At 36.9% G+C, this 17,662-nt stretch overlaps 1 protein-coding gene across 6 annotated transcripts in view; it reads right to left on the reverse strand.

Moving 5' to 3' along the window:
- Positions 1–17,662, reverse strand: part of LOC143186203 (nucleolysin TIAR) — a 588,750-nt gene that overhangs the window by 20,649 nt on the left and 550,439 nt on the right. For all 6 annotated transcript variants that reach the window (XM_076389721.1, XM_076389722.1, XM_076389726.1 and 3 more), the window contains one exon: positions 1,630–1,810. In XM_076389721.1, the coding sequence (XP_076245836.1) occupies positions 1,630–1,810 (181 nt within the window). The remainder of the gene's footprint in view (positions 1–1,629; positions 1,811–17,662) is intronic.

Here is a 17,662-nt window from a genome sequence, read left to right on the forward strand (position 1 = left end):
ACTTTCGAGGAATTTCATGGCCGACCTTTTCCATTTGCTGGCCGAATTTCGGCTTTTGCCAATCGAAATTCATCAAACAGAAGCTCTTTCGTATCTTAAACCGAGGCCTTTCAAATCTATCACGAGTGATTTCCTCTCTTTGCTTCTGTTAATATGATGACACGTTCACTCTTCGTGCTATCGTTATTCGACTACTCTATTATTCTATGCTGAAATGTCAAATCGATTTTCACTGGAAAAATTTAATACGCGGATGACAGTATCCGCGGAATTTTTTGAAATGAACAAGTTTTAGTGGACTGTGACATTCTGGTCGGAAGAGCAAGATTGGAAATAGCGATTATTAGAATGTTAAGCTAACGACTGGAAAATGTGGATTAATATACTGTTTAAGCATTTCTGTTGATAGAAGAAATTGAACCGTTATGAAAATTCAATAAATAGACAAGAAAAATATAATACCACGCCTATAATAGTCTCTGCAGCATTTAAAGCAACTGAAATTACAAAATAATAATAATAATGATAACAAATACAATACTTCTTATTAGAAGTCTTTTACTATTCACCCTTTCTCAATATTAACATTCACTTTTGATACTTCAAGTTTCGATATAAGTTCCTCATACATTATAATCTTGCTCTAGCTACCGAGCCTCATGAAACCACTCTACCGTATCTCTACACTATAAAAGTACTGTACATCTTTAAAACTACAAAGAATCATCTCGCAGTATGAATGTCCACTGCCAGGCATCCCGTGAAAGCACTTTTTAAAATCAAATAACTCGCGCAGATAGTTTTTCGCGCCACTTGGGACTCCCCGAGCTAAGATGTCCTTAATACATCCACCAATTAGACTGAGAAGTCTTAAAAGTTCCTGTCCGTCGGAAGTCTAGTTTAAGTACAAGGAATTCACTTTCTCGAACTCTGTGTACGTGGCAGAACTTTTTCTATCGGGCAGCCTTAACTTCCGTTTTGCTCTGCCTCTGCTCGCGAGATGATCTCCGACCGCGGCACTCCCTTCAACCGCCGTCTTTCACCTTGGGGACTTCCTGTCTCGCTGACATACCGAAGAGATATTACACGTGACGTATATCATCGCGACATTTCAACAACAATGCCCTCCACGGTCTTCGGGGATATTAAGGATCGAGAGATCGACGGAAGACACGGCTCGTTCGAGCAAACTTTTCGGATTAATAAGTTCAGGAAGAACCAGCTAGTGTCTTACCGCTGTGCCTGGCGCGTTTCAGGTACCAGCACTTTCTTTGGAATAATTGTTGAACTTTTAAGGATGTTTGTTGAGAGACAGATGTGTGCAGGGTGTTACAGAATGATTGAAGTTTGTTAGCGTGTTCTGGGAGTGAAGATGGTTGAGGTAGAGGTAAAGATAAGGGTAAAGTAAATGAAAAAGGTAAAACTGAATAATTAAAGTTTGTCAAATTTTGAGATATGGTAAAGTTAAGGGAGTAAGATTTTTAAGAAGCTTACGTATGCTTCCTAAATTCCATTTTTTCTTGATTAAGATATATCTTTCTTAGAGGATTGCTGTATGTTTTAAGGTGTTCTTGTCATAATTATTTAAGTGGTCAGTTTTAATTTGTATACAAGAGGAAAATCACTCACCTGATAAAAGCATAACCTTTGTCCTTGAATACACGAATCTCTTGGATGGATCCAAAAGGTGAAAAGGTTTTCTGCACTAGTTCCTCTGTTAGACCATTGGTTAATCCACCGCAGTAAACTGTGCAGTTTGTTGGACTACTTTGATTGTACACTTCGTCGAATGTTAATGGTTTCGCATTTGCTGCAAAAAGAAAATAGAGAATAGATTAGTGGAGAATAGTCTGTGTCTGATATTTGCGAATTATAAAAATCCTAAGTCTATTATTTTACACTATTATCATATTGACGCAATTTTATAATTACATATCGTTCATTCTATGACATTCATAATTACAAAACTTATCAATAGGTTTTCGTTACATTCGTGTTTTGTTTTATACCGTCAAAAGTATACTTTGGGATTAATTTATATAGCAGTATTTATATATTTTTTAGAGATGCTACAATCTCGTACTTAATGTAACTTCTAGAATATTGAATGAATATTTAACAATTGAGACTATTTAAAGGTGCTTGAAATTAATGGATAAACAATTCAATATTTGAACGAAGCTACCTTCTTTCGATGTGAGTGCATTAATAAAGTGCTTAATACCGTGCCAAATACGTAATATAAAGTTTCTTGTAAATTTGGTTAGCTTGGTGAATTTACGTCAAAGTTACACTTAAAGTCTACGTAGTTCCAAAATTGATGAGGTGCAACTTCGCTGTGCTACGGAGTTCGATCGTAAAAGTGCAGATAAATTATGTGGCAGACTATAAGCGCTCTACGTAATTCAATCATGAAATCTTAAAAATTTGTAGAACAGTGTAAAATGATTAATGGGATGGTTATACTTTCTTCTAACAATTTTCTTATCGATTTTATTCTTTTTTTAATGTAATAAGTATAGGTAAAAATCATATTCTGAAGCAGAATTAGTTGGCGAGGAAAAAGAGAAATTTGCACAATGGTTAGGTATTGTTAGCTTCAAACAATTCAATCGGTAATAAGAATCATCGATAATTTTGTAATTAATAGAAGGGAAGATGGTAATATGGAACCTTCTTTTGTTTTTAGGTAATTATGCAACACTAATGAACTAATTAACTTAAATACTCAAGTAATCTAATCCTCATTTGTTCCTCTTTGACACCTAAGTATTCAAAGTGAATGTAAAAATACTTAATTGGAGAATTTAACTTTACTTTTAATCATCAACTTGTCCACTCATTAGTTCTGTTATTAATCAAAATTGGAGTTTAATTTACTGACAGAGTTCCATATTACCACCTTTTTGTCTACAACTTTTATAAAGTAAGCACATTCGAAATATTCAAAAGACTTAAAGATTTGCAAAATATTTGAAAACTTCCAAATGCTATAATTTTATTTAATTATATTAGATTGTGAATCCAAAATATTTAAAATTGCTTTCAATAGCATTATTCACAAAGATGTCTCGTTCTTAAAATTCTGGTCAACTTCAGAAGAAACAATTTGGAACAACATCGAATATTTTGCACAAACGTTCAATTCTCCTACAAAACGATTAAAAGTCCTAGATTCTAAAAATCTAACAATTGAAACACTTGACAATACCATACATTCTAAACTTATTTACAAAACAACTCTTCAGGCTCACCCAACATAACCATCCAAATATTCTACAAAAATCTTTCCCCAAAAAAGCTACTCATTGCTATAAACTATTCCACCGAACACATCGGTTCGACCCCTAGATTTATTCCCCCGAACTGCCACCGAAACTCCCTGGAGGATCAACTCAACAGATACCTCTCGCCAGACATCCCCAACACGAAAAATCCGTCGCACTATCGAAACTATCGTTACCCACAGAAAGAGATTAATAAAACCATAAATCCCCAACAAGCCATTTCCCCGATTACAAAATTTGTCGGTATAATCTCACTGGATTGATTGGATAACCCTGACAAGCTCACAGCGATTAAGAACCCCAATTCCAGAGCCCAGTCGCTCAGCAGGAACTCACGCTTGCTCCGTCAAAGACAAAAGCCATTCGCTCTGAATAATTCCAAGGGAACGGTGAAAATAGCGACGAGTTTATAGCGAGACAATACCGTACACCCAGCCGTTTAAACGCGACAGCTCCCCCCGCCGCCCCCGTTTCCACGTTAGCTTCGGCGACGTCAGGGAAAGGGGGTCACAGGTTTGACGACGCGGAACCTGGGTGCAGCCGACTAGAGCCGTTCGAGATATCGAACGTCGGTGACGAGGAGGTTCAGCCATGGTGGTCTAAGTTCGAGACCAGGCGGGGGATCAGGCTACACCAAGCTGGCGGGCTATGGGTGTAAACGCGACCGGTAAACCACAGTCTGTAATTGCCTCGTTCGAGGATAGAAAGTTCTCAGGACGTCGAAACGTCCCGTTAAGAACTTACCAAGGGGAACGTTCTCCTCGTTTCTGAAAGCTCGGCATTATCTCTTTATTGCTGCCCCTCCTCTCCCCCCCCTATCCACCACTCCCACCTGGAACGTTACTCTTAGCATTCTTGGAATGTCGTCCCCTCCACAACCGCCAATTCCTCCTGCTCCTGTTTGCGTTATCGGTTCGCTCGAAAGAAAAAAAAAAAATTTTTCTTCCCGCTGAAACGCTTACGTAGGGCACCATAATATCGATTTTTCGCTCCCTACGCGCGTCCATGAAATTATTATTTCCTTTTTACGAGGCACCGTGGTTTGCTGCGTTCGACGGATCGATGCGCGAGGAGGGGGGAGGTGAACAGTGAATGTCAAAGCGTCATTTGTTTCGCGGACGCCGGGAATTAACGGCCGATTTTCCGTTTCGTTGTTTGCCTCATTTAGGCGCAGGATTATTCATTAAAACGGTAAGCCGAGGGAGATAGGAGCCGACGTGAGGTGTGGAATGGGAATTGGTTTTAATGTGAGAAATTTAATGCAATAGAAATTAAGGAAACGTTTCGTTGCTGGTTGGATATGATTGGATTTTTTGTAACGAAGTTTTTTTAGACTGTGTTACGGTGGAAAATATTTGTAAAATGGGAGGGTGAACTTCGTTCGGAAGTTACGGATCAATTTTTATCAATAGCAATTTTTATTCGTTATTAAGGATTGATAAAAAGTTTGCGAGAAGTGTGCTGGGCTTTCTGATTCTTGTGTTAAATTTATTTACTAGCCCTTGCACCACCTTAATTTACGCGAAAAGTAGAAAGCATTTGTGTAAGAAACTTCTGTATCTCCAATAGTTTCCTAGATAGCATCGGTGGGTGAAAGTTTGAAACGTAGTTTCACCTTTTAAACTCGAGTTGCCGCAGTTAAAAAGAATACGTGTCCCATAATTCTTTTTGATAAGGAATCGCCGTTCGATATTTCATGATTGCTCCTCGTTGTGCTTTTACAATGATTTAAAAGGTTCTACAAATTTTTATCTGTAATTTCGTGAATGTCAAAATCCACGTAAATTGGTTAATATTTATTATTTTGAAAAATATTCAAACTGTGAAGAGAAAATATTTTAAGAATTATTTACCGAGATAACATTCATTTGCTACACGTTTGTGGACTTTTTGCATAAAATAATTACTGATTTTTAAATAAAATTCTTACTTCTGCTTTTGAACTAATCTGTCATACAGATTTATAGGTGGAATTCCCCTCAAATTGCACGAGATATAATTTTTTATGTATCTTCTACGAAAACTGTCGATCAAATAGGAGGTCATATCGTTCCATCATTACATCAAATTTTTCAAATCGACAGGAAGATAAGGCAATTGATTTTTGCGACTTGTTATCGTGTCAAGGAGCGTCGATGCATGAAAAATTGGTATTCATATGAAATGATTTGTACGAAAAATTGCTAGGAAAGCTTTAAAGGGGTTACATCGGGTGTACTTTGCTGAAAAATTGAGGGGTTACTATAGATCCGTACTATCACGAGGGTTTCATACTAGCGAGATTCCCTGAATGAAAATCAGCTCTAAAAGAAAAGATCACGAAGATGAGATTCGTTCACCTGAGACTCCTTCAGATAGGAGCGGTATGAGTATGCGATAAAAAATTTTATCGTCGCTCATGCATGCTAAAAATTTATTGTCTTCTGAATGAATCGTAATCAGTTGTCTGTCAAAATGTGACGTGCATTTTTCATAATCAAATTATCGGATCTAAGTTATATATAAAGAAAGAAAACGTGCACTCGATAATCAATCTTGTAATGAGAAAATTTTTCAGTACAACTCTTAAGAAATAACAATGGTACCAAGTCTAATAATTTATAGTTTTAGAAAAACGTAATTTAGTATAATCATGCTTCAATTTTGATTCATTATGCCAAAAGATGCATTCATAAATATTATTGTAGTACGACTACTTTTAAAGTAGAGCTTAGTAATAAACTCTTTCATATTTTTATATTTATTTTCAAATTATGGTGGAACATGTTTGACACATTTTTTATTTCCTATTATTTTTATTTATTTATACTTCTTATTGTGCTGAAAATTACTGTCTTAGAATTGTATTTCAAATGTATATTATATCTTTCTCGATTTTGTAAATTTTTGCATGTATTCATCTGATTAAAAAAATACCATCTTAAAGAATTTTTAATTCAAATATAACATCATTTTCTTCTTAGAAGTAACATTTGGAAGCTTGGTTCACAATATAGATTAAAAGGATTCACAATAATCCTCGAGATATACTACTGGAATATGAGGTAGCAGCGCGCAAGTAGAATGACTAAACAATAAGTCAGACATATCGATAAAATTACTGAATCCTATATGGACATCTCAAATTTAAAGAGATTTTCAAATAGAACTTTTAACAATAAATCGATACAATTCTAAAAATCATCAAATTTCATTAAAAATGATAAAAAAGAATCACGAACACGTGAGAAGATATTCGAATTTCCCTTGCTCAACTAGTGTTTGAAAAAGATGTAGAAGGCGGTCGAAAGCCCTGTTAATATCGTTCTCGCCTCGTATCTCGATTTTCGTGAGCATACCTTCGAAAATAGTCATGAAAATTCAATGGCGAAGGTAAGTGACACCTCATAACGTCAAAATTTCCTGCGTCATTTCCTCTTCACTATCACCTTTCAATAAGTGACCTATATTTCGCGCGTGCACGGCCAAGTATCAAAGGCGGATATATCTCGCTTAAGGAAATCTATCTAGGTCTATATTTACCGAACCTTTCGATTCGATGGTGTCGCACAGAAGGTATTCCGTGATTTATGGGTGGTGGCTTGGACATGCTCGTTGCATAAAGCTCGCCATTACGGAAAGAGCCTGTCCCCTCGACACATTCGGCTCATTAGGTAGCTGATTACACACGAACGCGGCCAAAATCGAACTTATACGTGGTCGATCGATGCCAATGTCTATCGGTGCCTCAATGAAACTTCATTTATATCATTTGCATGTACATGAGATTCGCTCTGAAACCCTTCAATTTATAATGCATATGGGCTGTTTCAAAAGTAGAGTTTAATCATGCTCCTTGCATTTCCTTCAAAGAAGCTTTAGTTGTGTATATATAGTAGTTGCCTAGTTTTTAATAAAACTAGATTTTTTTAATATCTGCATCTTTATCCTATTCCTAAATTTCATGTAAATTAACCCATATGCAGGCGAATATTAAGATCTCTAAAAAAAGATTAATATTTTTCTTGGTGCAATGAAGCAAATAAGAAAGTGCAAAATATTCTGCAGATTTAATAAGCTTTAGATACAAGTTTTCTTATTTTCACTTAAGATTATTACTAAGATGATTATTCACTTTTTTCTAACGTTTCAAGTTGCACTGTGATACCGAGTTAATTCATTTTTCATTATGAAGTGTCTTATGACCCCTCAGCTAGCTCATAGTAAGACAAAACGTTCTTAAAACCAATTCATAACCAAGCTCCTCACTTTCATCTCGCCGAAGTTTCAAAGACAATGCACAATAACAGTACTTTTACTCGATTTATGTAACTCCAAGCTCTACTGAATATATCAATAATTCTACAAGGTTCAACTGTTAGCCTTTCACCAACTCACCGTCCAGTTAACATCCCCCTCCTACCCCAGTCGACCAACTCGACGATCAGTTAACTAGATTTACCCCACGGATCCAGAAACTTTTTACTCCCAGACGAATCCCCGATAACTTGTCGCGGGTGCACGCGCGGAGATGAAAGATCAACAAGAAATTCCGAGTGGTGAACTCAACATTTTCCCTTGACCGCGCGCGCGACGTCCCGTTCGCGGCGCGGCGGAGTTTCGAGGTCAAACAAAAAGGGAAACGACGGGTCAGGATGGAGAAGGAAAGGGAAAAAATAATAGTGGAGAAAGGCGGAGGGGGTTGGCGAGGGGGAGAGGAGAAAAGGGTGGCAAGCAGCGCGAGGGAGAGAGAGGATTGGAAAGGAAGGAGGCAACGATGTTGGACTTTCGCAATATCTCCTCTTGCTCTCCCTTACGCCAGGCAAGGAAGTTTCCACTTTTCTCCATTTTATGGCGAATGGAATCTCTAGTGGTCGACGATGGAACTCGAATGTACGTATCTCGTACCCCCTTAAATAACGTAGATACTTGAAGTTTCGTTGGCACTGACCACCCCCGCGGCGCGCCAATATTTCCCCGGAGTAAATTCATGCTGGCAGCCCTAAGTGGACATCGGCTCTGTCTCCCTCTGTCTTCCTTCTTCGCTCTCCCAAGTATCCACGGATATTTGAATAATTAGTTCCCCGATGCTGGTGCCGTATTTATAACTTTCCTTGCTGGCCCGTTAAACCGCCACATCGACCGGGATGAAAGGATAAAAATTGCCTGCCCGCCTCTCACCCTCTACCCAAGCTTCTAGGAACGCTTCGCAGGGTCCGCGGGTGAGCGCGCGCGCGACCAACCGAGCGCTTGGCAATTGTTGTACCCGCGTAATTGTTATCCGTTTTCGTGGAACCGGAGGAGCGCTTCAGTCATTGTCCGTGGCAACAGCCCTATTTCATGACGACAATGACGCTCACGGGATACGATTATTTCGAGGCGGATAGTGTCTTTATGCCCGGCGTAGACGAATTTAAGGAGCGGGCACAAAGGTGAGAGAATGTAAGACGTAAATCAGTTTCCGCGAGTCCTCTTGGAGGATTCTCCTTGGTAGCCTTTCAAAGGGGCTGGGATTTATAGAGTGAAACGTTTAGCGCTTAAATGGTGGACGCCGCTACTGTTTCAGATTTAAGTAACTGCTGAGATGTGGTTGATATTTGAATTTTATAGGGAGTGTTTTACTGTCGTTTCATGGCAAAATTTCAGTTATAATTTTCAGAGTTTTGTAATTGATTGTTGGTGAATTGGTAATGGAAGGAGAAAGTTTGATCTATATTCAGATAGTACACGATGTCTTGAAGGTATCTATTTTATGTCTATTTTATGCCTGCACGTCTTACGATATAATTTAGACGCCTTAAAAACAGTGTATGTCTTAAAGATTTGAGAAATTTACGTCCATAAGAAATTTTAAACACTTACGCTTTTGCATGTCTTAAAGACGTCTATATTTGTTAGAACGTCTTTAAGACGCCTTATGAATGTCTTTTAATACGTCCTTAAGACGTTTATAAAACACTTCTGCGCTATGTGGGTTATGTTTTACTGTTTATAGGTTGTTAAGATTTCTAAGACAAACTGTAGAGAAAATTAGATAGATAATATATGAATATCAATTTATAGTTAATGAAAATTTATAGAAAATAAATATGCTCAGTAACTATGCAAGTATTTTGTACATAATTCTACAGAATAATTGTGTTTAATGAATTATTTTAGTCTAGCTTTTAGAGATGGTAGTGTTTTCTTTAAATATTTCCAAAGTTAATGCTATTGTACGGTATATTAACACTAGAATCATCAAAATAGTAAATATGACTATTTTGTTATTTTTGCGTAAAATTTACTAAAATTCAGAACATAACATTTCTTGAGACTTCCTAAGATTTTTAATACGATATACGTATACTCGATTAATTTGTACAATTCTATAATTTACTTTTTTCTTCTTCCCCAAATCCATAAAAAACACAGAGATGTCTTGAAAACATCTTAAAGATATCCTGCAAAGTCCTAAAAATGTACAAAAGACGTCTTTGATACATTCAAAGTTACAAATCAGTATATCTTTTGAATGTCTTAAGAGATATTCATGAGACGTCTTAAATACATTCAAATTACGTCTATAAGATGTTTAGACAAAAAATAGACGTCTTTAAAATATCCAAAACTATAAGTCTTTAGGGCATCCATGTAGTGTGTCTTTAAGATTTCTTACGGACACAAATTTAAATTTTAAGACGTACGCTGTCAGATGTTTTTACGACATCCAAATTATGTCGTACGACGTTCAGGCATAAAATAGACATAAAATAGACGTCCCCAAGACGTTGTGTGTTATCTGCGAGGTGGTCAATATAGCACGTCTAAACATAGTAAAAAATAAAAATCGATATATGTTTATTATTGGCAGCTTCAATGTCAAAAACAAGACATATACAAACACTTAACGCAATAATGTGTTCCTATATAAATAAAAGTGCAAGTGACTAAAATTGCTAAATACTATACAAAGTACTCTTTTTCGTTTTCAATGCTAGAACTTGTCTAAATATCCATTAAGATTATTAAACTTCTTAATCGAACCAACTAGAAAAAACCAGAAAAATAAACAGAAGCATGAAAAACAAATGAAGAGAAATATGAAACGTAAGAGGAGTAGTTCGATGAAAATTCCTTGCTATTTTCTTTTTTCCTTTTGCCTTGAACATTGCATAACTCATCTCTTTTCGACTCCCACGCTTTTATATCGATATCCGTTTACCGTTCCTTACGGTCCTGTTGCATAATTTAGGATACCCCCATATCCAAATATCTCTCAAACAAGGGAAAATAGACCGGCATGCATATTGAAGCCACTGTGTACATATTGTATTATAAAACTTTACGACAGAGAAAATTACTTTCAACGAGACTCGAACGGTCTCGCTAAACGACCGCTATGCTTTGTCGTGTGTGTGTGGTTGTGTGTATACAGCATACGTGTACGCATTTACGCGGATAGAAGACGATCAAACGGGAGTACCGATTTAAGATAGCAGTTCTAGTCGAATAATAAACGGCAGTTCGCTGGTATCATATAACTTCGCCAATATCGGTGCGCGTATTGTGACGAAGTATTAAAAATATCTGAAAAAATAGTCATGGAAATTGCTAAATACTTCTATCCACTTTGAAATACTGTCACTAACCTACGAAGAAAATTCTGCGGCCATTAGTGTACGTAAAAATGCCTTCGTGAGATATGGATGATTCCAGCATGACAAAGGAGAGAAACGAAAGAACAGTATGTACACGGTGAGTAAAGTAGCAACAAAGTTCACTACCCGATCTAATGTGGGAAGACGACCGTTCGAAAGAGGGAATTTCTAATAACATTCACTTTCTTTTATGTATACTGCTCTACGATTTAGACAGAATGAGAGAAACAAATGAATAATAAGAGAAAGATGATTTCTTTTGAAGTATATCAACATAAGGGAGAAACTAATCGAGAATGGTACTCGTGGACTGTGGACTAAAAGCTCGACACCCGCAGCTTCTACTTCCAAAAGTTTATACAAAATTCCTTATGTATAGTATAAATGAGTTTAGCATGACAAAGAGAAAATTAACAATGATGAAAAATAGAAATGTAGATGAAAAAACTAGCAGTGAACAGATATTATACAGGGTGATTCATAACTATAGATCCACAGAGTTGGGGACGAATTAAAAGAAACATTTTCTGTTTATCAAATATATGTTCCATCCTGTTTTATAATGAAAATTCGTTGTATTTTTCGTTGTATGGTGAAAATTCAAAGTTTACTCAATAATTAAACTCAATTTTAATAACAACTCACGAGTACAGGTGAACTATTCCCATTAACGTTCAAAAGCTTTGTCGCTTAAGAATGATAGGGGCAGGAACATGTGCATATTTAAATAGAAAATGTTTCTCAGCATCCCTTGTCGATGGACCTATAAATCAGAATCACCCTATATACGCAGTACTTTAAATCATTCAATCGATGGAAAAGTTCGTATTTTCGACTCTACTTCCAAAATTGTACCAAGAAAATCTTACGTACAGTACGAATGAGTTCAGCATGACAAAGAAAAAGAAATAATAATAAGGACGGAAGAGAGAACAGCCGTATGTACAGGGAGAAAAATAGTAGCGATAAGATATATTACTTTGTATCGACAGATAACGGTATCAGCCGATGCCAAGGCCCGCAGAACCCTGGTCTCTACTTCCGGTTCACTTGTCGTTGTATCCTATGTAAGCCGACGCTGCTGATATTTTTCTCCACGCAAGGACGTACACAAGTACGAAGAGGTGAAAATGGAAAGTTGATAGTATGTATAATAATAATGATAATAATGATGATAATAATATAATAAATACAACAGAGATAAGTATTAATATAATGTAAAGGTAATTGGAAAAGTTAGAAGTACCAGTAATAATATTAAAAAGAGAAGTAAGAGAAGTAAGAAAAAAGTATGAAAACATATTTTGAATAAAGAGTAAATTAGATAACGTTCGTAGCTAGCTTGTTTTGATTTTTGGTACACTTACACACTTTCGTCTAAGCTCTCACTCCCTCTCTCTTTCTTTCTCTTTTTCTCTCTCTTTCTTTTCTTTGCTACTGGCCTTAACTCCTGCCGTATCACCTTCCTGCAAAATATCCTTGTTAAAGCGACACGTACGATAATGTGACCAAGTGCTGCGACGTTTCCTATAGAGTACAATCGATACTACCTTTTATCAAATACGTGTTAACATATAAATAGTAAATATTATCCTCAAATATTGTTGTCTGTTAAACTCTGAACTTGATTGAGTTTTGTAACATATTTTCTTTAGTGGTAATTCATTAATAATTCTGACACTATTTTTCATTAATATTGTGGTTGACTGTATAAGCAAATGAATAAGAACAACGTGGAACCATTGATACTATTAAAACAAACTGGTGAAGTATAGAAAGTAATTTAATTCAGCTTTGAACTCTTACCAGTTTATCTATTTTCTCAAAGAAGTTATACTTTTGTTAAATAAGCGTCTTAAAAATTAAAGCGTTCTAAATGTTTTATGGATTGTTGTTTGAATAGAATTTTAATGGAACTTGTAACATAAAAGAAGTTGTGAGTTCTCAAATTTAACTAAAAATTGCAGTTTAAATCTTTTGTGCTCCTTTTAGTATAGAAACTTTTATCCAGTTGAAATTTTGATACGTAAGTTGCAATCCCTCTTTCATCAAACTGTTGTTAAAGACAAAAGATGCTTATAAAGTGGAATTTTTCAAATGGCCAATTTTAAACAAATATGCAAACATTTTAAATATAATTTTAATTTGCAATATATGTAATAAATTGGGATTACGTATCGATAAAAGCATTGCATTATTTCCGGGTAAAGAAATAGTTACCAACGAAGACATTTCAATTACAATTTGAAACGCCTTCAATGACAATAGCTTCAATGAAACGCGAGTTTGTGACACAATGAAGCACACGGGAAATAAGGAAGAGGTTACACTTTCGATCCTTTCCTACAAATGCGCAACATTAAGCGATTTTCGTCTTTGAATGGGTTCCTTTCTTCTTATTATTATCCTTCACGCTTACGATTGTGACTGTACTTTGTGCGTCCTTATGCTGCACAGGCACTAACGACAATTTAATGGATCCCCTCATAATGACAAAAAACTGAATATTTCCGGGCCAGTTCCTCCTATCGCCTTAGATTATACTATAAATAGTACGATACGCCTTTTTATGGATAGTATAGCCGCGTATTAACGCACGATGAGATCGAGTATAATTTATTACCAGCTTTACAATGCAGTTATAAAATATCATGACAAGAATGGAATTTCCTTTTATGAGACAATCTCCATCCCCTCCATTTAAAGACGTAAATGCTGTTCAATTACGTGGAGAAAAACTTCAAAACTGTTATTATATAAGTAATTACTACACATACAATACAGCAATTAATTACTATAAAGAAATGTGTGCTGTACAAGAATTTATATCAAATTGCTGTAGAAACTAAGTCGATTGAAAAACGTAATAAGATTTTTTAAGAAGAAACTAGTTTGATGTGATTAAAAATAATTTATTTTATGGTTCACTTTTTCTGTAATTGCTTTTTATAGTTGCTAGATACTTTCCTGTTTGCTTTGCTAGATACTTCAGTAAAAGAGCATAATTTACAACTTTTCATAGGAAATACTGGATACATCTATGCCAAATGTAGAATTCATGTAAAGGAAATATTTGGCTAATATTGATTTTACTGTTTTTGTATAATTTAACTAAATTTTAACTAATACCTATACGTTGTAAATGAATCCCACCACTCCTTAGTAATCTAATTATCCTTATTACGTTCCTGGAGTCTCTTGAACTCAATTATGGTTCCTATTTCTTTCAACAATACTCAATTTTGAGAATAATACGAAATAATTGTTCTTAATCTCTACTTTTCTGATTCCTTAATGTCACACTAAAAGCTTACCAGTCGTATTCACAACGACATGCCGGTAGTTATAATTATTCCAAAGAAGATTTCCAAACCGAACATATCAGGGTCAACTCACGAACCTCGAAAAACTTATCGAAAATACTGAAACGAATCCCTATTCAGCTGTTCATTCGAACGCCACTCACCACTGACCCACATCAATATCCCCCAAACCCGAGCAACCGAAACACTCGTCGACTAATCTAAATTTCGAATCGGCAGTGTGTCTTCGCGTCTGAGGTACAACTGGTAATTTTCGCGGTTCGCAGTCACCGACGCTCACTAATCCCCGAAACGAGGACTCGGCGTTTAATTGGCGGAATTTGGAAATCGCTTTATTTCAGAGCATCAACGCAAAGCCTATACACACACCCTCGCACCTCCACCCTACGCCCGCTCATCCACGTGTGTGTACTCGACTCCAACAATAAACACGGACGCGCGTTACCCGCAGGGACATTATCAGGACTAATAAACCTGCAGGCTAAACCACGCCTGCCATACTTTGCCAAGAAGGCTGAGTAACCGTGGCCGTTAAAGTTTCTGCATAATCTTGGGATAGGCGGTTTCGTTCCACGGGAAAGCCGTGCCTTGAAACGTGCGCGCGCCAAACATCCCCGGAGTCGCATCCGAACGTACGCGGAAGGGTTATTCGACGATTATTTATGACTGTTGTTTCGTACTCGCCGCTCTAGCTACCCGTGATTATCGTCTACGGGAGAGCAGGGTAACCTGTCTTTTCCTCCTCGCCCGCGATAGTATCTGGGAGCCTCCGTCGTTATACGGCTCCCCGACGGAGATACGAGCCGAAATGCGGGAGAATTTTCTGCTTGCCGGTACACCGAGCTGAAAGAGGGATTTATGGCGACCCTTAACCTTCGTCTACTTTAGCATCGATGCTGATGCGCAAGGCATAAAAACCGCGGCGATTGAATTGTAAACTTGCGTGATCGCACGTTTTACGCCCTCGATTCGAGCCTCTTGAATAAATTCGAGGCGAGCAGACGCTGTTGATGGCGATTTGGGGGTGCTGTTGTCAGGGACTTTTTCGTTGTAATTACAATAGTGGTTCGGTTTTGGGGTGAATTGTTAGACTGGTTAGAGTGAATGCGTTTTCTGACGAGCTAATGTTCCGAACTTGGGAACTTGTTTCGCTCATGTGATAAATGATTTGGGTTTGGGTATACTGTTCCCTGGTGTAGACCCAGCTTTATAGAAAATTGAAAAATTTATCTTAATATTTATATTTTTTACTGTCGTTCTATATTAAAAATGTGTATGGCTGGTAAATAATGCTTTGATAGATTTTAATGTGTTGCTTCAAAACTGACTAGCTTTGTATTATATTGCTTTTTCGTATATTTTAAGCTGAATTTTGAAATATATTAATCATCACATATTTAGTTTCTTGTATTTTTTATTTTATAGAATTAATCATGAAAAGGTAGAAACGGAAAGGCAATGATTCTATATGGAAATATAAGTCGAAAATATGCGATGAATTTGTTTAATATGGTACTTCATTTTCGAGAAAATTGTGCTGGATTTAGATGCTGGAAGAGTACTTCGTAGTCTGACTAGTGACTTTACCTTCCGCAAAGTAGAAGCATTTCCTTCACTCTAACTTCTCTTGAAGCATCTAGAACTGTACTTCAGTGTACACGTACTTGGCACAAATTCAAAGTTAATTTTTCTCAAACGTCCCACTATATTAAAAAAATCTGTTCCATGTTCTCGACTTTATTTTTCATGTAGAATTTGACCTTTTTTGCTTGTATTACCAAACATACTCTGTATACCATAGAAAAGTATCTAGATTCAATTAGTACAGCAATAAGCAAAAGTTGTCCAAATCGCACTTTTTACTATATTCACCACCATAATGTTTTCTAGTGACCAACATTTCAGATTTATGGTGTTTATTTAAAGTGTAAATCACTCAAAATGATAAGTGAATTATTTAAATATGAAACAATTTCATCTTAGTATGACAATATGCATTTAGTAATATGCACCTATTTCTGTAACCAAAGATGCAAAGAATATAAAGAAAATTTGACACTAAATATGTTAAGATATTTCCATCATGTTTGTCACTATTAAGTACATCAAATTGGCATATGGATATGCAAAATAATTACTTTATTAGGTAAAAGTTGTTAACCTTTGATAACGTTTAGTCTCTGACATGGCTACTCGTTCTTAGTACCACAGTATCTTTCTCTCCAACTTACTTTCCTAATCACGCTCTTTAAAGAGACCAACAAATGTCAGGACGATCTGTATTTCCCTTCACTGCTCCAAATCAAGAGAGCAGACACAGAGCAGTAAGTTCACCGAAGAAGGTGCCTGCCAAGAAGGTCGATTGCAACCATTTTGCAACGAAGGTGAAAGGACTAATTCGTCATCGTTATTTTGCTGCGGACGCTAGACATGTTCGACGAACGAGTTCGAATCGGTTGCGGTTAAAAGGAGTATCTTGGGAGCGTCTAAGTGCGCTCAAACACGTATTGGACGCTTTTATCGGGGCCACTAATCTATTAAGGGCGAAAGCCCCGAATTTAGGCCGCGTCTACAAATCTTGGCTTTGCCCCGTCGCCCCGGAGAACGGAGCTGAAAACCGAGCAGAATGGAGCGAGAAGCACGGAGGCCAAGACTCGATCCTGCGGAGTCTCCTTGAGTTCCGGATTCTAAGGTTGGGTAATCGATTGCCCCGGACGAAAACACCTCTATTAGAAATCCTCAGATGTCTTACGGCCCTACGTTTGAGTGCAGCTAGAAAGTAAATCTTGCTTAATGGTCTGTACTTGTAGTTGGGCCGGCAACAACAACAATTATCCTAGTTGGAAGAACTAAGAAGTAACAAATAACAGTCGATGGAGATAAGTAAAGCAATTGAAGGAACACGCTAGAGGAAGACGTAATGCACACTCTGCGGCGTTTAAAACCACCTTCGCGGCCAGTCTTCTTGGTAATGTTGATTTAATTGAAGCTTCTGTGGATTGTATTCTAGCGATACTTTATTTCGTCCTAATCATTCCTTTCGAACGAGGTCTAAGAAACTGTAGACGCAATATTAAAGAGAAGATAGAGAACTACAGCTTAAATCGTTTCATTATTAATATTTTTCGTAAATTCGAATACATAAGAACCTGAAAATGTGAGCCTTGCAACAGTGCTCTGCTCCTGAGCAGTACACATTAGCAAAAGTTAATTCACTTTCTTTTCATCCTACATCAACACACCATCCAGCGTACGTAAAACGACACATAACTGTACCACCAAAAGCACGCAAGTAGGTGGATACTAGACCTCTACATACGACACACGCAACACGGTAATCGTATTTGGGGAAAACAGAGGAGCAAACATCCGTGTTAGCGAGTTAGGCGTAAAACGAGGAGCATCGAGCGTGACATCGAAAGAGAGCATCGTA

This window comes from Calliopsis andreniformis, chromosome 12 (genome assembly GCF_051401765.1).
Source record: "Calliopsis andreniformis isolate RMS-2024a chromosome 12, iyCalAndr_principal, whole genome shotgun sequence".
NCBI classification, from domain to species: Eukaryota; Metazoa; Arthropoda; class Insecta; order Hymenoptera; family Andrenidae; genus Calliopsis; species Calliopsis andreniformis.